We start from the raw sequence: 25,059 nt of genomic DNA, 5'->3' as shown, positions 1-25,059 counted from the left end.
CCTTAATCCCCTTCACCTCTTTTGCCCACTCCCTCACCACCCTCCTCACTAGGAACCACCAATTTGTCCTCTGTATCTATGAGTCTGCTTCTGTTTTATTACGTTTGTTCATTTGTTTGGTTTTTTTAGGTTCAACATATAAGTGAAATCATAAATTTGTTTGTATCTGACTCGTTTCACTTAGCATAATACCCTCTAGATCTATCCATGTTGACATTAATGGCAAGATTTCATTCTTTTTCATGGCTGTGTAGTATTTCATTATTTATGTATCACACCTTCTTTATTCATCTGTCAATGGACACTTAGGTTGGTTCCACATCTTAACTATTATAAATGGTGCTGCAATGAACATATGGGAACATATATCTTTTCAAATTAGTATACTACCTCTCCCAGGCTTAAAGGCATGGATGGCCTTGTATAGACACATCCCCTGTGCAGACAGTATGTGCTGGCTGGCTATGGCAGGCCAGCTGAGTGGGCAGAGGCTGGAGGGAATGATATAGTTTTGATATAGTTTTAAAAGGTCTATTAAACTTGGGATAAATGTTTAAATGTTGGCTGTAGCTTTTGTGATCTTTCTCTGACTTATGGTATAATAATTCTAAGAGCTTTTTCAGAATTAACTTTATTTCAGATCATGCCTCATGCCTATTATGAGTAAACACTGTCCTTAAAATAATGGGATGGACAAACTAAAGTTATTTCTTAATCTAAACTACATCAAAGAGATGAACAGAAGATAAGAAAATTAAGTCTGCAGTGTCCAATGTTTGACTACTAACAGCAAAAGATACCATATTAGCAAATCAAGAGACAAAACCACTTGTAGATATCCACTGGTTGCCTACTAAGCACCTATTTCCAGCATCCAGATTTACTCTGGGGAATTACTCTCCCCTGACTGCACAGCAGCCAACCTGTATGGGGGGTGGGTGGGGGGCCTAATCCATTCCTAAATCCAGGGAATAAGCCTGACTGGCTCAAGACAATCAGGGAAATTCAACTCCTTTGCCTTTGTATTGGTTCATACAAGGACATAACTGAGGACTAAACTAATCAACAAGTGATGTTCCCCTGGCCAGTTTTGATGGTTAAAGGACAGGCAGCTTCTCATCCACATGAGACATGAATGAGAGAAGGTAGCTGTTCTGCTGCTGACCATCTTCCCTGATGAACAGCTAGCCCTAGAAGAAAGTTACCACTCAGGACAGGAAACAGGATCCTTGAGTTACTGGACTAAATATCCTTGCTGTTTTAAGTCAGTTTAAGCTGGGTTTTCTAGCATTCTGACACCAAACTTAAAATATAAAATGTTTTTATTGAATAAGATATAACATATAAAAATATTAAAATGATAGAAATAGGGACACCTGTAAAGTGAACACTTGAAAAAAAATAATGCAGCACTAGTGTGTATGGTAGAGGAGTATATCTGAAAACCAGAGAAACAGAAAAAAGAAAACATTTTAAAATATCAAGTTTAAGAATTAAGTGCAAATTTACAAAAGATTTTTGTAAAAATGTTTTTGCCAACTGGGTATGGGCCATGAAAGGAACAAACAAAACTAAAGTCACATAGGAAGAATGAAAGGAGAATTATTGTTTAATACCCTATAATACACAATATAAATTTGAGCATTTGTAAAACTAACATATGAACAACAATCAGGAGGATATAGTACATTATGGTAATTGAAAATAAATGGAAAAAATGAGTTTATTAAATGATTTATATACCATTAATTAGAATGATCATGTAATATAACATCTATAAAAGAGTAAAAGGTTATATTAAAATGCTTTTGGTTATTATCAAAAATGCCCTGTGAAAGTCACCCTCCTTAGTATCAAGGATAAACGCATTCAGGAATTTTCAAGTTATAATCCTTAGCATCCCACTTGCCTTCTGCCTCTGTTATTATTGTTGTTTCTACATAAAGCTTCAGTGGAAACTTTCCTTGAAACAAACTACTCCAGGGTTAAAAAGTGAACAGAGGGACTTCCCTGGTGGTCCAGTGGTTAAGAATCTGCCTTTCAATGCAGGGGATGCGGGTTCGAGCCCTGGTCAGGGAACTAAGATCCCACATGCTGCGGGGCAACTAAGCCCGCATGCCACAACTACTGAGCCTGTGTGCCACAACTAGAGAGAAGCCCATGTGCCACAACTAAGATCCTGCATGCTGCAACAAAGACCCGACGCAGCCAAATAAATAAATAAATATTAAAAAAAAAAAAGTGAACAGATTAGTGGTTGCCAGGGGTTAGGGATCATTGGGGAAGAAGGGTTAATGAATATGACTACAGAGGGGTAGCAAGAGCAAGATGTTTGTAATGATAGGATAAATCTGCATCTTAACTGTAGAACTATAGCAAATCTACAAATGCGATAAAATGAGGTAGAATTATACATACACATTGTACTAGTGTCAATTTCCCAGTTTTGATACTGTACAAACAGTTACTTAAGATGTGGGAAACTGGGTGAAAAATACATAGGACCTCTGTACTCTTCTTACAACTTCATATGAATCTATCATTATCTAAAAATAAAGTTACATAAAAAGAGTTTTAAACTGTTTCATAACTATTTGTTAATGTCAAAATGAAAAGAAGCATCTATAGGAGGCACTTCAAACAGCCTATTACCAGAAAATGCTTACTCTTAGAAATTAATTCCCATAGCCAAGGGCTTACCTGAAATTTTCTTCAGAAATGTACACTCCATTTTTTTCACGGGCTGCAGCAAGATCTCGTTTCAGACGCTCTATCTCTTCTGTATACTCCTATGCAAGAAGAATGTCATGTCAATGTAACACTTCAGTTTGGGGAAGATATGCAATAAATAAAACAAAGTTAGCCCTCCTATGTTTTTTAAAGCATAAAAATGTATGATAAAAAGTCATAACCATACTTTTCATTCAATATTAATCTGTTTAGAATAAAGTGTTTCAACAGCTTCCAAAACTCCTTTAAATGCACTCATTATAAAAATACAGGCTTCTGAAGAAAAAACACAACCTCCAGTACCCAGGTTGGTCTCTAAATAGCATCTCACATTAAAAGGAACCAGGATTTCTTAGAGAAGCGTCTGACTCTAGGACTGGGGCAAGAAACATTCAGGATGAACCTACAACATCTTGTCAAACAAAATAGGAAGAAAGCCAAAGAAGCCTAGGCTAGTGAAAAGGACTCAAGAACCTACTTAAGAGGTACCCACTGACCAAAGACGGGACAGTTTGAACATCAGTGAGGATATTATAACTACAATTGTAGTTAGTATAACTACAATTGGTAAGCACAAATATTTTAAGTCCATGAGTTTATAATGATATTAAGAAAGCTGGGGGGCTTCCCTGGTGGCGCAGTGGTTGAGAGTCCGCCTGCCAATGCAGGGGACACAGGTTCGTGCCCCGGTCCGGGAAGATCCCATATGCCGCGGAGCGGCTGGGCCCATGAGCCATGGCTGCTGAGCCTGCGCATCCGGAGCCTGTGCTCCGCAACGGGAGAGGCCACAGCAGTGAGAGGCCCGCGTACCGCAAAAAAAAAAAAAAAAAAAAAAAAGCAAGCTGGGAAACCAACTCATTACTCTCAAAACTGTCAAAGGAAATGAATCAAGCATTTGTCCTGCCTTTCCTATAAGAATTATACCCTTGGGTAGCTGAGGGAAAGTTCCTCTTTATGGAGGTAGTCCAGCAATCAACTAAGAAAGAATAATTGAATTAGAAAATTATCATTTTGCGATCGTTAAAGAACTAATGGATCAAGTCACTTGAATATAATCAATTCCCCTCAAAAAGAGAAAGAACCACGTTCTGTGCTTCCTAGTGGGAGAACATACCACCACCTATGAACTAGTTTGGCCAAAAATATATAAATAAATAAAACCTGAATCTATCAAGCCTCAAAATCCAACTACCAATTTATAGAAAATATGAAGAATAGAACATGTCAAGATAGTACAGGAAACTTCTACAGGACAATAATACAGATACTTCCACAAATACATTATATGAGGGAAAGTAGATGGAAGAAGAACCAATGTATTGAAACCTAAAGATAGATCAAAAAGTTGCAAAGGGTAAACCTTAATTAGATCCTAAAACAAACTATTAAAAATATACACTGAAACAATTGAAATTTTTAAAATGACCGAATATTTTATCATCTTAAAGCATTACTGTTAAATATTTTAGATTTAATAATAACATTAGGGTTCAAAAATTCAAGTGTCTAAATAAAATTAATGCTTATAAAAGAGCCTGGCATTTTTATAACAATGAATATAAAATCATTGTAGTTTTCCTCAGGTCCTGACAATTTTGAGGCTGTTTATGAAAAAAGAGGTTTTCTCAAATAAACTTCCTTTAAACTGATTCCAAGAGGTATTACACTGCTGTACACCTGAAATTAACACAACATTGTAAATCAACTATACTCCAATAAAAATCTTTTTTAAAAAGCTACAGTAATTAAAACTGTATATTAGTGGACGGACAGACATAACTCAATGGAACAGAATAGAAAGCCCAGACATGTGCCCACACAAATATACCCAACTGATTTTTCACAATGGTGCAAAATCAGTTTAATGGAGAAAACATAGCTTTTTCAACAAAGAATGCTAAAGCCATCCAGACACCCCACAGGTGAAAAAAATGTACCTTGATCTAAGTCTTATGCCTTATACAAAAATCAACTCAAAATGGATCATGAAATTAAATGTGAGATGTAGAAATACAAAACCTTCATTTAAAAAAAAAAAAAAGGAAAAAATCTTCAGGATCTAGAGGTAGGCAAAGAGTTCTTGCAATTGACACCAAAAACACAATGCATAAAAGAAAAAAATTGACAAGTTAGATCACATCGAAATTATAAACACTTGCTCTGCAAAAGCCCATAAGAAGAGGATGAGAAGAAAAGTACAGCCTGGGGGATAATAATTGCAAACCATGTTTGTGACAAAGGACTAGTATGTAGAATATATTAAAAACTTTCAAACCACCACCACCACAACAAATAATCCAATTAGAAAATGGGCCTAAAAACATGAACAGACATTTTACCAAAGAGGGTAACAAACAGCAAATAAGGACATGAAAAGACATTCAACATCATTAGCCAGTACAGAAATGTAAGTTAAAACCACAGTGAGATATTATTTATTACCTATCATACTCATCAGAATGATTAAAATAAAAAATAGTTACAACACCAAATGCTGGTAAGGATGTGGAGAAACTAGATGACTCATACATTGCTAGTGGGAATGTAAAATGGTATAGCCACTCTGGAAAACAGCTTGGCAGTTCCTTAAAAACTTATCATTCAATTACCATACAACACAACAATTATACTCTTGGGCAATCATCCCAGAAAAATGAAAATTTATGTGTACACAAATTACTGTAAACAAATGATCAAAGCAGTTTTATTTATAATTGTGAAAAATTGAAATCAGCCCATATATCTTTCAACAGGTGAATCTGACAACAAACTGTATGTATGGTATACACATACCATGGAATATTCCTCAGCACTAAAAAGGAAAATCTATTGATATGCACAAGTCAGGTGAACCTCCAGGGAATTATGCTGAGTGAAAAAAAGGCAATCCCAAAAGTTTGCATACTATATGATTCCATTCAATAACACTTTTGAAATGGCAAAGGTTTAGAAATAGAGTACAGATAGTGGATAGCAGAGATTAGGGAGGGGAGGTGAAAGTGGGAAGGAAAAGATTATAAAAGGGCAATGAGGAATCCTTTTTATGACGGAACTGTTCAGTATCTTGACTGTGGTGGTGGCTCCATGAACCTACACATGTGACAAAATTGTATAGCATTAACTAAACACACACACGTGAATACAAGGAAAATTGGGGAATAAGATCAGTGAGTTGTTATTAATGTCAATATCCCTATGGTGATTTTTTACTATATTGTTTGATAAAATGTACAAAGGATCTCTGTATTATTTCTTCCAAATGCATGTGAATCTACAGTTACCTCAATAAAATCTTCAATTAAAAAAAAAAAAACTATTACCAAGAAAAGGAAAAGACAAGCCAGACTGGGAGGAAATATTTACAAATAATCTCATAAAGGGCTTGTATCAAGAAGATATGAACAACTCTTTACAACTTAATAAAAAGACAACCCAATTAAAAATTGGGCAAAGGATTTAGTAGACATTTCACATAAAAGATATACAAATGCATAATAAACATGTGAAGATGCTCAATATCTTGCATTAATGAATAAGATGCTTATTCATTAGGGAACTGCTAATTAAAACTTCCTTGAAGCACCATTATATACTTAAATTTTGCTGACTTGATAGAGCTGGTAAAGTCAACATATTAGCATTAGAAAAAACATTTTAACACATAGGGTATTTAGTTCAAATCATTAGATGAAAAGCCTTACCATAGGCAATTTAATAAATTTTTTTAACAATTATCTATTTCAGCTCCTCATTTTCACATTTGTCAAACAAGATTACATTACTCCACAAAAATTCACAAATACCTTAATCAGAGCTTTTTTGGTGAGTTTCTGATTAACTTCAGGCTTATTGAGTATGTTCTTTGCTCTGTGAGCATATTCCAATGTACTCAGAGTTTCCTGTGATGAAAAGAAAAGGCCAATTACCGAAAATACTAATTTTCAACAAGAGAAGCCACCGCAATGAGAAGCCCACGCACTGCAACAAAGAGGAGTCCCGGCTCACCGCAACTAGAGAAAGCCCGCGTGCCAGCAACGAAGACCCAACGCAGCCAAAAATAAATAAATAAAATTAATTAATTAAAAAAAATGTTTAGACTTAGATTTTGGTGATAGTTGCACAGCTCTGTGAATACAGTAAAATCACTGAATTATATACTTTTAATGGGTGAATTTTATGGTATGTGAATTATATCCCAATAAAGATATTTTTTTAAATGAAAGGGGAGTTAGAGACCTTATAAAAGCTTTTCCTAATTCCATTTAAAGCACATAACCCAATATAAGATTTTACCATCTTTGTTGTTTCTCTTGGTTTTCCTACCTGTTCCCACACATCCAACCCCATCTTCAGTGCTCTCTAAGCAGCCTCTAAAACAGCAGCATTCACTTAACCCACTTCTAAGTCCTCAATTAGACCATCCACTGCTAATGACCACAGCAATTTTCTTTGAAGACTGTGTGGAAAAATGCAATTAAGTAACTAGTTTGGTTTTTTTTTAATTGGGGTATAATTGCTTTACAAAGTTGTGTTAGTTTCTGCTGTACAGCAAAGTGAATCAGCTATATGTATACATATATCCCCGCTTTTTTGGATTTCCTTCCCATTTAGGTCACCAGAGAGCACTGAGTAGAGTTCCCTGTGCCATACAGTAGGTTCTCATTAGTTATCTATTTTATACACAGTAGTGTATATATGTCAATCCCAATCTCCAAATTCATCCTACCCACCCCTCTAAAGTAACTATTTATTTTATTTATTTTTTTTAAATTTTTGGCTGCATTGTGTCTTTGTTGCTGCGTGCGGGCTTTCTCTAGTTGCGGCAAGCGGGGGTTACTCTTCATTGCAGTGTGTGAGCTTCTCATTGCGGTGGCTTCCCTTGTTGCGGGGCACGGGTTCTAGGGTGCGCAGGCTTCATTACTTGTGGCACGCAGGCTCAGTAGTTGTGGCTCACAGGCTGTAGAGCACAGGCTCAGTAGTTGTGGCACATAGGCTTAGTTGGTCCGCGACATATGGGATCTTCCCAGACCAGGGCTCGAACCCATGTCCCCTGCATTGGCAGGCGGATTCTTAACCACCATGCCCAGGAAGTCCCAGTAAGTAGTTTTTTGAGATTAAAAATTGCCAGAAAGGAGAAAGACAATTTTTCCAGTGGTGTCCTCCTCTACATGTCCACATGCAATGCTCAGATTCTTTTTACTGTAGTATAGAATGAATGAAGCCAATTGATGAACTTTAAAAATATGTGATATTAAATAAGAATTATAGCTACTACACTTCCGGATACCTTTCAAAGAGCTTACCTCAAGATTGAGAGATGCAGGAGAAACTGTTGCAATTATAGATGTTTTTGTACGTCCCCCAAGAGAGTCCTGGAGGATTCTAGTTAGTTTAGATTCTCGATAAGGAACATGAGGTGTTCTTTCTACAAGAGCAGTAATAACCCTTCCCAAAGTCAACAGGGATTGATTGATATTTCCAGCTTCCCGAGCTCTCTTGTCAACTGCTCCAGAACGTCCAATGTTTTCACTTCCTGCAAGATCAACCTTAAATTTAAAAAATAAAAGTGAGTTCTCAGTCTATTGGATTTGGAATAGAAGACTTTCATTCTCGTATTGTACATAAATATATTAAATAGCCAGTAATTTTTCTATAATTAACAATCCACTACAAACCTAATAATCCAGTGACTACAAAAATATTGTCTATAAATACAAACCTTCAAGCTGCTTTATGAGGTGATAAAGAATGAAACATTGGAATAGAACTACCGTCTGACCTAGCAATCCCACTTCTGGGTATGTATCCAAAGGAAATGAAATCACTATCTCAAAGAAATATCAGCACTCCCACGTTCATTCCATTATTCACAATAACCAAGGTATGAAACAGCCTTAGTACCCATTGATGAATGAACAGATAAAGAAGATGTGATGTGATACACACATACACACTTGAATATTATTCAGCCATGAGAAAGGATATCCTGCCACGCTGTACATTTTAAATACTTAATTTTATTTGGCAATTATGCCTCAATAAAACTAGAAAAAAAAAACAGAAAGAATGAAACAGTGGTTATTAATGTTGATGCTTACCAAGTTCAACTTTCCAATTTTAACAAGCTCCTCTCCATCAGTTGTAGTTTCCTTCATATGTATGGTAACAGAGAAAACTGAGTGGGAACGACTAGAAAACAAGACCAAGTTGCCCAGTCATTATACAAAACATTATTTGCTTTCTATAAAATATTGAAAACAGCAAAGAAAGATCTAAATCCACCAGGGTAGAAAAAGATAGTATCAGAGAAGATACCAATAAGATTTTGGAAGACAGTGGATGAATAGAATGCTAGGTTTTTGTTTTCTTCTACCTGCCCCCCGCAGGGGAGATCCCAAAAGGGAAGGCTTGCAATCGATCTTTCTATTTATAAGAACCACTTGAGGGGCTTCCATGGTGGCGCAGTGGTTAAGAATCCGCCTGCCAGTGCAGGGGACACGGGTTTGAGCCCTGGTCCAGGAAGATTCCACATGCTGCAGAGCAACTAAGCCCGTGCACCACAACTACTGAGCCCACACGCCTAGAGCCTGTGCTCCGCAATAAGAGAAGCCCCTGCAATAAGAAGCCCGCACACCGCAACGAAGAGAGCCCCCCCCCCCCGCAACTAGAGAAAAGCCCGCGCACAGCAATGAAGACCCAACGCAGCCAAAAATAAAAATTTTTTTTAAAAAAGAACCACTTGAAATATGTCATTACCATAAATTCAAACAGCACCAGGCAAGCCATCTGATTACTCCCCTTCAAAGCCAATTGTTCTAAAAGTACATTGCTCTGCTTTGAGAATGTCATCAGAGATAGGTAGCTCCTTCCACTGAACAGCAGAAATTAGTAAACAGTGTTTACCAAAACACTACAAGATAATCACTGCTAGACTATAAAGTTTTCCAAAGTCTGTCTTATGCTGTATATTGACATTCAACTTTTATCTGAGAGATATCAAAATCATACAGACAACCAAAGACATCATTCCTTTCTGCATCAATGACATTTGGTAAATGACATTATGTTTGTTAATGTCATTGATGGTTGGCATATGGTAATTTTTAATTTCCTCATTTGTACTTTTCACATTACTTGGAAAATTTTACAATAAGTATCATTTTTACAAAATTATTTGAATTATTTTATATAACAGAAAGGAGGAAGGGCACATGGAAAAATATAAACTATAGATTTGAATTATAATATGCATCTCATATTCTCCTACCATAATTTACCCATTCCTAATTGAAGATTATGGAATTAATGCAATTAAACACAAAAGTCAACTCTGATTTCGGAAAAGTGAATTACATTTTCCTTCTCTTTATCACATACATTCATAAGAAGAGATCTTTATTCCAGTCTATGTACGAAAAAGGGAATCCTTAATTATTCAAATTTACAGAATAATAGGAATTTTATATTTCAGAGAAAAGTATTTAGAGAAAAGAAATTTTCTTAAGTTCATTCCTCCAAATTCTAAATAAAGTTATAAACCAATCATTTAATGAAAATGGAAATTTCATTCTATGATTGGTTTATAACTTAAGTTTTTAAATGGAAAGCTATTATAGGAAAATTTAATTAAAATTTTAATAGCACACATAATTCCATGATCTTAATTACTTTCATCTTATGCTATTTTTCTTCTTTCTTTAAATGCATACATATTTTTACAGAGTTGCAATTATAATCATTATAGCATATTGTAGAAATGTCCAACTATAAGAGAGCAAAGAAATGAGAGCCCTAAAAGTCATTTTGTAGCTCAGGGAAAATGATATTCAGATAAGTTTAACTACCTGAAGTAACATATTTAGTTAACTGCAGAACTGGAACTAAACACAAATATCTAACTCCTAATCCATAGCTCTTTCAATTACATTCTGATGTTTCCTTCAAAGACTAGCAGAAAAAAAATCACCTCTGACTTAGTGAACTGCATTTGGAGAGTTTGCGATGCATCCTATAAGGGGTTACTATCAAATATGCCCCTTTCTCCTCTTAAAAGCCAGTGTTAGTGACCATTTGTCTTCCTACATTAAAACGAAGCCATTTGGGGGGAAAAAAAAAAATCACGTTGCACAACCTAAATATATAAAATTTTTGTCATTTATACCTCAATAAAGCTGGAAAAAAATAAAATAAAGTCATTTGATTTTCCTCTAATCCTTACTCAAATCAGAGGTTTTCAAACTGTGTTCTCACTATACTGAGAGGCTCCAGAAAAGTGCTCAGGGCAAACCTTCCTAAGGCTGAGGAGGTTAGCCTCTGAGCATCCTACTGCCAAAACAACTACAGCCGCCACATTTTAATCTGGGCTCCCATGTATAATTTCATTTGGGAAAAGAAATCTTCTCCTTTAAAAGACTTAATACTTCTGCTCAAGTTCAACTTGTCTTTGTTCTCCTTTCAACATTCTCCCAACATTGGTGCTCTCCCTATAAATCTCAAGCCAATTACTAAGGCATGCAATCTAGCATACAATCTAGACGTGTGACTCACATACCTTAACTCACCCCACTGTGATTCCCCAAGTTCATAATTCTTCTTAAAAAGGAAATGGAGCGGTGGGGGAAACAATGGCTTTCTCACCTAGAGTAGGCATTCATCAAAGTTGCTGCAGTTGTCCTTTTTGCTGCCCCCTTCTCCAAAATTTGATAGACTTCATCCTTGTTGTGTACTGTAATTTCTTCTAAACCTTTGATTATCACTCCCCTCTGACAAAATATCAAAAAAGCATCCATTAGATTGGTTTTAACATATATATATATATATATATATATATATATATATATATATATATAGACTTCCCAAAGTATCACACATTAACATTTGGAGTCATTTCATTCTCAAAGACTGAAGTTACCTTGTTACGAGGATCATCAAACATCTGTAGTCTCTCAGAAACGTCAGAAGATGGATTAAGGAGATCAAAAAGCTCTTCATTATAGATTTCCAACAGTGACACTTTGACTGAAAATTCAGTACCATTATCAGTAAGTTTCTCAAAAATTTGATGAAGAGTACGTGGAATTATACCAGCCAAAGGATCCTGAAATTATAACATTAATAAAGACTTTAAAGAATGCCATTTACTGCAATAGTCTGCTCCAACTATTCTCTCCGAAACAGACCCTTCTCTTATCACTTAACTGTGCCATATGTATTGCTCCTCTCTCTCCCAATAAGAATGTATGTTTCTTAAACAAAAGCCATACCATATACTTTAATTTTACTGTAGTAGTAGTTTATCCTAAATTCATGTTTGACATGGGTACTCTGATCTTTTCCATTTCAAGACAGGCCTTCAACCAAGTTTTATTTGGATATACTTCAGCCACTTTAGAGACAGAAGTCTGTTATAAACAATAAATACCTCCTCCCAAGTATATTCTTCATTAGGTGACCTTTCACCTTCCATTGTAAAGGTTTTTCCAGTGCCAGTTTGGCCATATCTGTCAAAATTAACAAAAGTGTTAAACAAAGGAACGAATACACGCATCTAAACCTTTTCATCAATTTGAAAAATAGTGTTTCACTCACGCAAAAATAGTGCAGTTATAGCCCATAATAACTTCATCCAGAATTGGACAAACGACACTTCGATAAACGTCAATTTGTTTAGTAGATGCTCCAAAAACCTATCCAAAAAAAAAAAAGGCATTTCTTAAAAAAAAAAAAAAACACTTCAGAATTACTTAATAATTTTGTTTTTAATATATTAACTTATTCAGCCCACTAGAAACCATTTGATAACTTAAAGGATTAACTGAAATTTGTAACTGTACACTAGAACCTACAGAAAATATGTGTACTAGGATAACTTTACATTAGTGAATAATAAAGAAGTAGAAGCATTTTAGGAAGTAAGTACCATATCAAAAGTATATGTTTTCCTCGAGCTTTTGTCGGCCAATCCTCCAGTTCGTACACTAACTTCTTTCCGTATGTGATCACATTCTACTACAGAATGGGCATTAACTTTCCGCTCTGCCAAATTAAATGGTCTGTAAAAAGAAACACAGAAGGTTATTCAAGAACTCTTAGTTATCTGGTTATTGATGACATTTTTGTTAATACCTCAGACAAGAACAATGTGAAGCTTTAACTACACTGTTGGTGATAGAGATTAAATGAGGAGTAAATGACACTGCTAAGGCAGACAGCAGAATTTTAAGGGTTTCAAATCCCAGAAATAAAATTAGTTTTTTAAAAAGTTTTGAAAGACATGTACAATTTTGACAGTTTCTTGGAGTAGATGCTAACAGAATTAACTTGTAAAAAATGCCAAACTTATTTTTTAGAATTCTATTTCCACTGTTCTTAGAATCCAGTCAAGTTAGGTTATGATGTAGTAGAAATAACATACCAGATTTGCGTTCAAAATATTAACCTGCCAGTGGATAAATGGCACAAAATAAAAAACAGATTAAAATAATGACTAATACGTTGAGTGCTTACTAGGTGCCAGGTACTCACTGTTCCAAGTGCTTCACATGTATTAACTGTTTGTCCTCACAGCACTGTGAGGTCTAGTGGGGAACAGTGACATAAAACAAGTGATTATAAGAGAGGTGATGTTTAGAAAGGGTACATAAAAGGTAGGAACATACAGCAAAAGTTTAATGTGGCCTTAACTGGTACAGGGTGGGATAGGGGAGAGGCATGGGTGATGGGAAAGACTCCCTGTGAAGTAATCTAAGATAATAAATGCCTCCTTAGGCATTTCAGTAGAGTGAGGACTCTCCATCCAGTCTGCTTGGGCAATGTAGCCCATTGTGCCTGTCTTCTCATTTGAAAATTAAGGTTGGTAATAGTACCAACCTCACAGTGTAGGGAAAGAAATCCTGTTTAATTTATTGTTTCCCCAGTGTCTACTACTATGCTTAGCACACAGTAGGCATGCAAATATCTGTTATACTACACTGCTTAATAAATGTCATCCTAAGGGGAATGATGGGAAAGCTAAAAAGAACCATAGTCCACAGAATAGCATCCATAAGATATTGATATACTTAACGCACATCTGGGCCAAAGGGAAAGGTGTACTCTTGACCTGAGTTCATTTTTCCCATTCATTATCACATACTGTGACAGGAAACACCAAATAGGAAATTATCTTTCCCCTCATTACTAGACGAACTAAGTTGCTATTTATTTTAAGAAGGATACCTCAATGTCCTCTGGCATGCCCCACCCCCTAGCATGTTTGACCAGTCAGAAGACCAAATTTGTGATCCTGGGAAATTTAACTCAGTAACTTCCAAGTAATATCTGGTCATGCTGTCATTTGTCAAATGTACTGAAACCTACACAATGCACATAAGTCACAGTATGCAGTATTATTAAAAGTTCAACAAAATTAAGTCAAAACCAACTTGTACTGAGGTAGGACAAAAGTATCAAGTGGAATGAATTCCTCTCATATGGTTAAAGCTTTTCCAATTGGTCTAATCTCTTGCCTGGATGTGTGATTAAGTTACCAAATGAATACCATTCAAGCTGTCAGGGCAGAGTAGTAGAAATTCACACAAATCACACATTCCTAAGAGTTATCAAAGCTCCCAGAGAGAAGCTTAAGGGACTGTTGGCACTGCAATAAAGAGTGCTGCTAAGCAACTATTTTCCTATCCAGACTTCTTTAATTAGATATTGCAAGGTTTCTGCTGATGACACTAGCAAACCCATCAATTTTAGTTGGCCTCAATACAGTATATTAAAATTCAAACAACCAAAATGGTAAACAAAGACTGAGGATTTTAAAAAAAAAGTCATGTCCAGCAGACTTTTTGAATGAATTGCTAAATCCATTCATTCATTCCATAAATATTCATAGAGTTGTTGTACAAGTAAAGAACATCGTAAAGATTGTATTCATTGTAACCAAGTAATGAAGTCATCTCTCTTCAAATTTTGCTGATCTCTTAGGCTACAATAAACTGTGCCAATTAAAAGTTTAAAACTGGGGGAAAAAGGCTTCCCTGGTGGCACAGTGGTTAAGAATCTGCCTCCCAATGCAAGAGACACACGTTTGAACCCTGGTCCAGGAAGATCCCACATGACACGGAGCAACTAAGCCCGTGCACCACAACTACTGAGCCTGCACTCTGGAGCCCGTGAGCCACAACTACTGAAGCCTGCATGCCTACAGTCCGTGCTCCACAAGAGAAGCCACCGCAATGAGAAGCCTGCACACCGCAATGAAGTGTAGACCCCGCTCACTGCAACTAGAGAAAGCCTGTGGGCGCAGCAGCAAAGACCCAACGCAGCCAAAAATAAATAAATTTAATAAATTAAAATAAAAAAAAAACGGGGGAAAAAATCAGAGAAGAGTATGTGACAGAAACCACATGTGGCCTGCAAAGCCTAAAATATTTACTATCTGGGCCCTTTACAGAAAAGATTTGACAACCTCCGAGGGCCTCATACGTTGTTTATTTAGTAAAGTTTAAGGACATGTTTGCATTAGGAAGGCTATTTGAAAAAGAAAAGGCTAACTTGAAAAGAAAAACATCTCTTTATACTGAAGTTATTGTAAACATGAGACACAACCTAAGCACTTTTCATTAGTGATAAAGTAAAAGAAATCTCTTTTAAGTTAAGCCTTGAAATGTATGGAGATAATAAACATGAAGTTCAGGATAATGTTTAACTCTTGGGGTAGAGAAAAGGGATGCGGAGGGATACGCTGGGACTCTAGATGTAATGATTGTTCTGTTTCTAATCTGGGTGATGGATATGCAGATGTCTGTTTCATTGTTCTCCATAACTTTTTATAGGTCTGACATATTCTGTAACTAACAATAAAAATGAAATTAAAGAAAATGAAGCCACACAGAAAAGGTAATACCACTTGACTTTACTAAACGATCAAAATCATCTAAAACTTTGCATTTGAATATAGGCTGTTTTTCTAATCTTCAAAACAAGTAACTATTAGCAGAAGCCCTAGAGTGCAACTAGAATGTAATTGGCTAGACTTAAGGTTACCACCAAATGTCTTCTCTGGTGCCTACTTTAGAAAGTTAGCTATTACCTTTGATATCTACAACTCAAGTCACCAAAGCTGTGTAGGCAATAGCCTAAGAAAGTTTGTTAATACACTTTTTAAATAACCTTTTAATTTTAGAATACGTTTGGATTTACAGAAAAGTTTCTGATAGTTGGTAGTTTTTAAAACAACAGCAGCAAAAACAGACATACAAAACACACAAATACCAGTAAACTATGGAGGGCCTCAAGTATCTTCAAGTATGTCCTTCCTCTCCTAGCTCATTTTAAAATTGGGAAGTGATATGGAAACCACTGGGAAATGTAGCAGAACTTAAGTTTTCTCCTTGATCTTAAAAACATAAACTCACTCTACAACTTAATTTTTAAATTTTAAATACAGTGATGTTTACTTGTTTAGTAGGGATTAAGGAAATACTGCATCTAGAATAAAGAGAAGAGGGGACTGATTACGTTTTTAGAGGTGATGGAGGGGATGGCAATCCCAACATAAGTGCTAAAACATCTGTAAAGTAGGTGTGCAGTCATCTCCAAACGGACCAACTGTAAGGAGTGACACCTAAATCTTTGTCGACAGTAGTTTTTTTAGAAAAGAACACATTTCACTAAAGAACGGCGACCAAATTCTCCTTCTGAATAGCAGTTTAAACTATAAACGCAGATATAAATTCCTTTCTTCTGAAAAATAAAGAAAAAATACTAATTAACTCCTCACAGCAACCTGGTGTCATTCTATCAAACAGAACGCAGATAACTATGAAACAGGAAGGTCTGGTCCCTTCAGAAATTGCAAACAAAAGCCCTCTCTCCTCGGACCGCGCAGGAAGGAGCCCTGCAGCAAAGCCCGGGGCTCGGAATCCTGCCAAGCTCGGCCTACCTGCATCTCACCACCACTTGGATGTTCTTCCCCTTCTCATCTTTCTTCTTCGCAGATGAATTCGGCTGAGACGCCATGACGGTCCCCGCCGAAAAATCAAGGCCTGGTCGCGGACTCGGGCGCCGTGGGGCGTGGAGCGGCTCGGCGGCCGAAGCGGACCCGGGTGCCCTCCTCCCCTGTCGGGTGCTGGCGTGGCCGGGGAAATCGCTCTCCACCAGGGACTGTGACTGGCCCCGGCGTCTGTCCTCCACCCGCCCGAGCCTTCGAATCACCAACCTAGTATCCGCCCGAAGCCCAGGAAACCAAGCAACGACTCGGCGCCTCAATTTGAAAAAGGAGCCGAGTCTCCGGGCCAATTGCAGCGCAGGCGCGCAAGGCACCATGGGACGCGGTGTAGACACCAGATCCCGCTCCCGGGGCGTGGCCCGCTGGAAAGTAAATAGCAGATCCGACCGTGCCCTCCTGGAACTCGTAGTCTAGTGGGAGAGACGCCGGACTTGGTAGTGTCACACTTAAACTTGCTCAATTTGGTCAATTATATCGCGTCTCTAAACCAAAATTTTCTCATCTTCAAAATGGGAATAATAGCAACCGTCTCAGAGAGCTGTGTGAGAATTAATGAGGTGGTTCGTGTAAATAGCTTAGACTAGAACATGGAAGCGCTCAGGAAGGCTGGCCGTGATTGTAATTGTTATTAGATAATTGTAAGAGAGTGCTGTGGAAGCACAGAAGAGAGAGGTCCAAGGGAAGGCCCTTTCTCGGAGGAAACGTCCAGACTAGTTTTGAAGAATAATTAGGAAGTGTTAAGGCTACCACGGGTACGAAATCGTGATGAAAAGGACACTGAATGTTACTTTAGGACTAGGAATTTATCCTTTAACTGATGAGAAATCGTCATCCCCAAATGATTCCAAGAAAGAAAACAAGATCAGTTTTGCGCTTTCCGACAGCCGTCCTGCAGTAACTGCTGCAGGCTCAGGGCGCGCTTCCCCCTGTCTACGTGGCGCTGCGTCGGGCAGGGTCTCAAGGAGGTTGCGCAAACGCCCGCCCCAGTCAGCCTACAAATCCCGGCAGCCCGCGCACCCTGGCCCGGCTCGCACGCAGTGACCGCTGGCTTCCGTAAGGGTACTCTGGGCGTTTCGGCAGCGCTTGGGGTGACTCGACCAGCTTAGGTGTGGGTTCTGGACCCAGGAAATAATGAATCATGGGCCTGTGCCATAGTCGGCTCTGGGAACTGCGCTTCTGGGCCACACTTAGGCCACGGGAACCTAGATATCGTAGTTTCTTTCTTTTTTAAAAAATTAATTAATTTTATTTTTGTTTGCGTTGGGTCTTCGTTGCTGCGTGCGGCTTTTCTCTAGTTGCGGCGAGCGGGGGCTACTCATCGCAGTGGCTTCTCTTGTTGCGGAGCACGGGGTCTAGGTGCATGGGCTTCAGTAGTTGTGGCGTGCGGGCTCAGTAGTTGTGGCGCACGGGCTCTAGAGCACAGGCTCAGTAGTTGTGGCACATGGGCTTAGTTGCTCTGTGGCATGTGGGATCTTCCCAGACCAGGGCTGGAACCCGTGTCCCCTGCATTGGCAGGTGGATTCTTAACCACTGTGCCACCAGGTAAGTCCCAAGATACATTGTAGTTTCTTAAGTGACAGCCAGGTGGGGTGGAAAGCTCTCAGGCCCCTTTAAGTGTTCCTCTGCTTATTAACCTCCTACATTCCCCCAAGGAAACATCTACATCTACAGCTTAGATGGATGGTCCTCTCCATCCTGCATAGCCAGGTGTCTACTGATATCTCCTCTTAGATGGCTCACCAGCATCTCACAATGGACCTGTCCAAAACAGGTCCCCCCTTTACCCCCCTTACCACCACCCTAATCTTTCTCATTTAGACACGTGGTGCTAACCAGACCTTTGATTCCTTTCTTCTCCCTGTCTAGTGCAGTCCTGTTGCTTTTATCACCTCTGCCCTCCACTCTATTCCAAGTCTCTTTTATCTCTTCCCTGAGTAACTGTCCTTAACAACCTACTTAACAGGTCTCGCTGCTTCTGCTCTTTTCCATTCCCACTGCATTCACTCAGCAAAGGGCAGGCTATTTTTTAAAAACGAACAGATTATGCCCTTCATGTACTTTATAACCTTACATTAGCTTCTCATTGTATACCTAGGATAAAATCCAAACTCTTTACCATGTTCTGTAAGGCCCTTGTCAGGAAGGGAAAAATTTCTCCCTTTACCCATGCTGAATTCTTGTTGTTGGACTAATGAAATAGACACAAGACAGATTAACAGGCAGAAAAAACTAATTTTAATTGGAGCACAAGGAAGTCTCATAGAAATGGGACCTAGGAAGTGGCCAAAGCAGGCAGCTTGTAATTTTTAGACAAAGAAACAATAAATTTATGAGAAATTGACAGAGAAACTGAGTTTGGGGTGCTCAATTAGCAAATAATCTAAACAGAGTTTAGGCTTGGGGTAGCAAATTAAAGAAGTCACAAGATCTGTTTATATAGGCTTCTTGCCTGAATTCCCTGTCTCTGGCGATAAGGGTGTCCTTTTACCTCTAGATGCAGGGAGTGCACCTTTCACATGAGAGGTTTATTTCCTGCTCACAGGGAGACAGAAGGGTCAAAGTGTCCCTGTGGCAGTGACCCTTTCTTAAGTAACTTTATTTCCAAATCATCAATATGCCACTGAGGTACATTTTGGGGGCAGCCTATCATGGGCCCCAACACCCTCATGATCTGGCCTTGGCCTATACAAACAACTCCAGCCTCTATCCACACAGCTTACTACCGTGCTCCAGAACTCCTAAGCTCTTTCCTGCAGCCAGACCTTTGTATTTGCTGTACCATCTCCTTACAACTCTCTAGTTTGGCTCCTTGCATGGCTTACCCATTCTCATCCTTCGGATCTCAACTCAACTTTCTCTTTAAAAACGCCCTTCTTGACCATTCTATCTAAAACATATTCCTCCTTTAATTTTCTGTCTCAAGATGCTGATTATTTCCTTCATAACACTTACTATAATCTATAATTACATTGTCACTGTATTGTCTATCTACCTTGCTAGAATGAAAGTTTCTTCAGGGACTGTGTTTTGCTCAATATTCCCCGACCAGGGATGGAACCTGTGCCCCCTGCAGTGGAATCGCGGAGTCTTAACTGCCAGGGAAGTCCCTCCCAGTGTCTTGAATGGAGCCTTACACAAAGTAGTCACTAAAAAAATATATGAGTACCTGTAGGAAATTACTTAACCTCTCTCAACCTTGGTTTCCCTGTCTGTAAAATGGAGATAATAATCATTACTATTATTGTAAGAATTAAAATAATAACATGTGTAAAGTACCTGGCACATAATAGGTCAAGAAATGTTAATTTCTTCTCCTTTTCTTTCTCATTAGTAAATATCTAAACTATATTTAAGGAATTCCCTGGCAGTCTAGTGGTTAGGACTAAGCACTTTCACTGCTGGGGCCCAGGTTAGATCCCTGTCCAGGAACTAAGGTTCCACAGACGTGTGGCACGGCCAAAAAAATAAAAAAACAAAAAACAATATTTACATTAGCTGACATTTGGGTTGATGCAAGAAATTCAAGAGTCTCCATTTGTTAATAGTTATAGCTGCCATTTATCTAGGGCTACCATGTGTCAGACTTTATGAAAGACTTTGTGTGCACCATCTTATTTAATCTTCAGAACAACTCTTTGAAACAGAAGCTAGTATTTCTCATTCTTTTATGAATAAACAGGCCAACTAAGTATATTGTCTATAGTCTACAGCTAATAAATAACAGAGAAGGAACTCAGAATTCTTTCTGATCCCAAATCCCAGATTGTTAACTGCTCTCTCCCTCACCTAGTTCACCTAATTTTTTCATGTGGTCAGTGCACCTGCATCCCATTTTCATCATACCCTTATTGAGTTGTTTATTACAAGCCAGGCATTGTAGAAATAGGCTGAATTATAGTTCCTGCCCTCGAGACTAGACCAAATCTAACGGAGATGGCCAGGGTCTTATGGAAATTTGTAAGAGTTTTGTTCCACTAGGCAGGTGGCTGTCATTGATATGTTATTTTACACTCTCTGTGGAGCTCAAACTACTCAGGTGAGTCAACACTTCTCTCTTGAAAGTTCGCCCATGTTTAGAAATTATTTTTAATACTCTAGGAATAGTTAACCTAAATTCTACCAGTGCGATATCATTGGCCATGCGTTTGACCTGGCATTCTCTGTTTCAAGAGTATGTATATTTCTTGTATAAATTATTTTAAATTGAATTTTATTTTTCTTAAATTAAAACGTGGACATCATTTTGAAAGTTAAATAGTTTCTAAAGGGCTTATAAAAACAACAACAAAAAAACTATTTCCCTGCTTTATCTCACCCCAATCCCTCCAGACCTCCACTCCAGAAACAACTACTTTCAACTTAGCTACTTTTCTGGCATTTACACATTTTCATTTTTGTAAAGAATTTGTATGTACTGTTACCTTTTGATTAATCAATTTTAGACTTCATTTATTGACTTCCTCTTATGGAAGATGAGGATTTAGTTCTCAAACTTTACTACCCCCTCTGCTTTCCCTTCCCCATACCCCCAATATTACAATTTTTGTTAAATCAAAGACCTGTATTTAGGTTATACGCCTACTCATAGCTGAGCATTTCAATCTAGTGAGATTATGTTTCCTTTACTTTTTGTCTATTCTAAAGTTAATAACTGCCCAGTTTCGTTTGATTAGTTTTCCTTATTTTCCTAATTCTTCCTATAGCCCCTCAGTAAAACTTTCCACCAATTCAATCACAACAGAAATCTATCAGTTTCAAGTTGTTTGTAATTGAACTGCTTACTCTCTAGGCCTGTACCAGCTGCCATCCTAGGGTTTCCCTTGGCTTGTTTTTGGTTTTTTCCTATTTGTTTATTTATTGGCCATGCTGTGTGGTATGCAGGATCTTGGAATTCCCTTTGCCAGTTTCCTGGGTTGGAGATCATGTTTTCTGGATCTCATCTGTGTACTCTTTCCTGCTTTACTCCCTTATTTACTCATGTAGCTTCCTGAGAAACAGTGCAGAGGAAATAAATTTCTTGAGAACTTGCTTCTCTGAAAATGTTTTTATTCTACTGACTCTTGATTGCTGAGTAGGTTATACATAGAGTCCAGATTCTAAGTATTTTTACTTCAGATTTTTTTTTTGAGAGGTGTATCAGTTTCCTATGACTGCTGTAACAAATCACAGCAAACTTGGCGGTTTAGAACAAAAGAAATTTATTCTTTCACAGTTCTGGAGGCTAGAAGTCTGAAATCAATTTCACTGGATCAAAATCAAGGTGTCAGGGACCTCCCTGGTGGTGCAGTGGTTAAGAATCCTCCTGCCAATGCAGGGGACACAGATTCGAGCCCTGGTCTGGGAAGATTCCACATGACGTGGAGCAACTAAGCCTGTGTGCCACGACGGCTGAGCCTGCCCTCTAGAGCCCGTGAGCCACAACTTCTGAGCCCACATGCCACAGGTACTGAAGCCCCAGCGTGCCTAGATCCCGTGCTCCACAACAAGAGAAGCCACCGCAATGAGAAGCCTGCGCACCACAATGAAGAGTAGCCCCCTCTCGCCACAACCAGAGAAAGCCCGCGGGCAGCAACAAAGACCCAACACAGCCAAAAATTAATTAATTAATTTTTTAAAAAAGAACATCCTTAAAAAAAAAAATCAAGGTGTCAGCAGGGCCAGGCTCCCTCTTGAGGCTCTACGGGAGAATCGGTTGCATGTGCCTTCCAGCCTTCTGGCGGCTGCTAGCATTCCTTTGCTTGTGGCACATCACTCCAATCTACCTCCATGCTTTCACTTCTGTGTCAAATCTCCTTCTGTCTCTCTCTTATAAGGATACATGTGATTACATTTAGGGTCTACCTGGGTCATCCAGAATACTCCCCCCCATCTAAAGATCCTTAATTTAATCACATCTGCAAAGTCCTTTTTTGTTTCATAAGGTAACATTCAAAAGGATTAGGATATAAATATCTTTGGGGGGACTGTTATTCAGCCTACCACAGGAAGAATATCATAAAAATACCTTATTTATTTTGATGCTGTTCTGTTAAATGCCTTAATGCTGATAAGGAACCTGAATTTATACTCTAATTTTTTTTTAAGAGCTTTGGTTAGCTGATTAAACAAGCCAATACAAATATCCCAAATAAGATTAAATGTAGTGGACTTCCCTGGTGGCACAGTGGATAAGAATCCGCCTGCCAATGCAGGGGACACGGGTTTGAGCCCTGGTCTGGGAAGATCCCACATGCCGCGGAGCAACTAAGCCCGTGTGCCCCAACTACTGAGCCTGCGAGCCACAACTACTGAGCCTGCGCGCCTAGAACCGGCGCTCCGCAACAAGAAAAGCCACCAAAATGAGAAGCCCACGCACTGCAACGAAGAGTAGCTCCCGCTCTCCGCAACTAGAGAAGCCCACGAGCAGCAACGAAGACCCAACACAGCCATAAATAAATAAGTAAATAAATGTATTTTTTTAAAAAAGGATTAAATGTAGCTAGGGACTACCCTGGCAGTCCAGTGGTTAAGACTCTGCACTTCCACTTCCACCGGTTTGATCCCTGGTCAGGGAACTAAGATCCCGCATGCCATGCCGTGCAGCCAAAAAAAAACTTTTTTTTAACGTAGCTTTACTGTGTTCTCTATCAAAAGTAGATTTCTCTTTCTGTGAGCTGTTATACGGGACCCTCTAGCGGTCAGTGGTTTTATTGTATAGCCCGTTTATATCCATCACAAACACAATCATCCAATATTTGTATAATTGTCTGGGTTGTGTAACTTGATATAGATACTTGTGTGGTCATAAAACATGGCTAGAGTAGGAGATAGTGATAATTCATTAATTACACTCTCATTAATCACTTCAGAAATAACTGAACTTTGGGCTTTGAAAAACTCACTGATTGGGCTTCCCTGGTGGCGCAGTGGTTGAGAGTCTGCCTGCTGATGCAGGAGACACGGGTTCGTGCCCCGGTTCGGGAAGATCCCACATGCCGCGGAGCGGCTGGGCCCGTGAGCCATGGCCGCTGAGCCTGCGCGTCCGGAGCCTGTGCTCCGCAACGGGAGAGGCCACGATAGTGAGAGGCCCGCGTACCGCAAAAAAAAAAAACAAAAAAAACTCACTGATTAAAATAATCAATATTTGTTCTACAATCAGTATTTAGTCTACAATCAGTAATTATTCCACAAATACTTTTAAAATCTCAGTGTGGAGATACCACCTCACATACACTAGGATGGCTATATTTTTTTAGAAATGGATAATAACAAGTGTAAGGATGTGGAGAAATTGGAATCCACACACATTGCTGGTGGGAATGCAAAATGGTGCAGCCACTTTGCAAAACAGTATTGCAGTTCCTCAAAAGTTTAAACGGAGAGTTACCACATGACCCAGGAAATCCACTTCTAGGTATACACTCAGTAGAAATGAAAACAAATGTCCACATAAAAACTGTACACAAATATTCAATTGCAGCATTATTCATAATAGGAAAAAAAGTGGAAACAACCCACATGACCATCAACTGATGAATGGATGTTTTAAAAATGTGGTATATCTAAGCAATGGACTACTTACTATTCTACAGTAAAAAGGAATAAAGTATTGATACAACATGGATAAACCTTGAAAAGACTATGCTAAGTGAAAGAAGCCAGACACAAAAGACGACATATTGTATAATTCCATTTGTATAAAATGTTCAGAGGACTTCCCTGGTGGTCTAGTGGCTAAGACTCCACGTTCCCAGTGCAGGGGGCTTGGGTTCAATCCCTGGTCAGGGAATTAGACCCCGCATGCGGCAGCTAAGACCTGACATGGCCAAATAAATAAATAATTTTAATAAAAAAAAAATAAAGTGTTCAAAATAAGAAAATTCGTAAAGACAGAAAGTAGATTAGTGGTTACCAGGGTCTGGGGGAGGGTGGCATTGGGGTGGTGGTGACTGCTGATTGTGTTTCTTTTAGGGGTGATTAAAATATTCTGAAATTAGTGGTGATGGTTGCACAACCTTGTTAATATACTAGAAACCACTAAATTGTACACTTTTAAATGGCAAATGTTATGGTAAGTGAATTATATCTCAGTAAAAAAATTCTTCAGTGTGATTTTTGGTATTTGAAACAGAAGTACTTCTGCATCTTCTCTCTACAGTGATTAATTTTTAAACACAGAAAGTGTTTCTGACAAAAAATATGACTCTAGACACAGACCTTACACTCTTCACAAAAAGTAACTCATAGTGGATCACAGATGTAGATCGATTTTTGTTTGTTTGTTTTTGTTTCATTTTTTGTTTTTTTGGCCACACCATGCAGCTTGTGGAATCCTAGTTCCCCAACCAGGG

At 38.4% G+C, this 25,059-nt stretch overlaps 1 protein-coding gene across 1 annotated transcript in view; it reads right to left on the bottom strand.

Moving 5' to 3' along the window:
- Positions 1-16,985, bottom strand: part of KIF11 (kinesin family member 11) — a 49,487-nt gene extending 32,502 nt beyond the window's left edge. The window contains exons 1-10 of the mRNA XM_004279401.4: positions 16,664-16,985; positions 12,650-12,782; positions 12,319-12,416; positions 12,152-12,230; positions 11,642-11,827; positions 11,368-11,492; positions 8,829-8,919; positions 8,034-8,276; positions 6,534-6,629; positions 2,701-2,789 (exon numbers count right to left, since the gene is read on the bottom strand). Of these exons, the coding sequence (XP_004279449.1) occupies positions 2,701-2,789; positions 6,534-6,629; positions 8,034-8,276; positions 8,829-8,919; positions 11,368-11,492; positions 11,642-11,827; positions 12,152-12,230; positions 12,319-12,416; positions 12,650-12,782; positions 16,664-16,740 (1,217 nt within the window). The 5' untranslated portion in view covers positions 16,741-16,985. The remainder of the gene's footprint in view (positions 1-2,700; positions 2,790-6,533; positions 6,630-8,033; positions 8,277-8,828; positions 8,920-11,367; positions 11,493-11,641; positions 11,828-12,151; positions 12,231-12,318; positions 12,417-12,649; positions 12,783-16,663) is intronic.
- Between the last annotated feature and the right edge of the window lie 8,074 nt (positions 16,986-25,059).

This window comes from Orcinus orca, chromosome 14 (assembly GCF_937001465.1).
Source record: "Orcinus orca chromosome 14, mOrcOrc1.1, whole genome shotgun sequence".
Lineage (NCBI taxonomy): Eukaryota > Metazoa > Chordata > Mammalia > Artiodactyla > Delphinidae > Orcinus > Orcinus orca.
The sequence above is the reverse complement of the archived record's forward strand: the minus strand, read 5'-3'. Positions and strand labels throughout refer to the sequence as shown.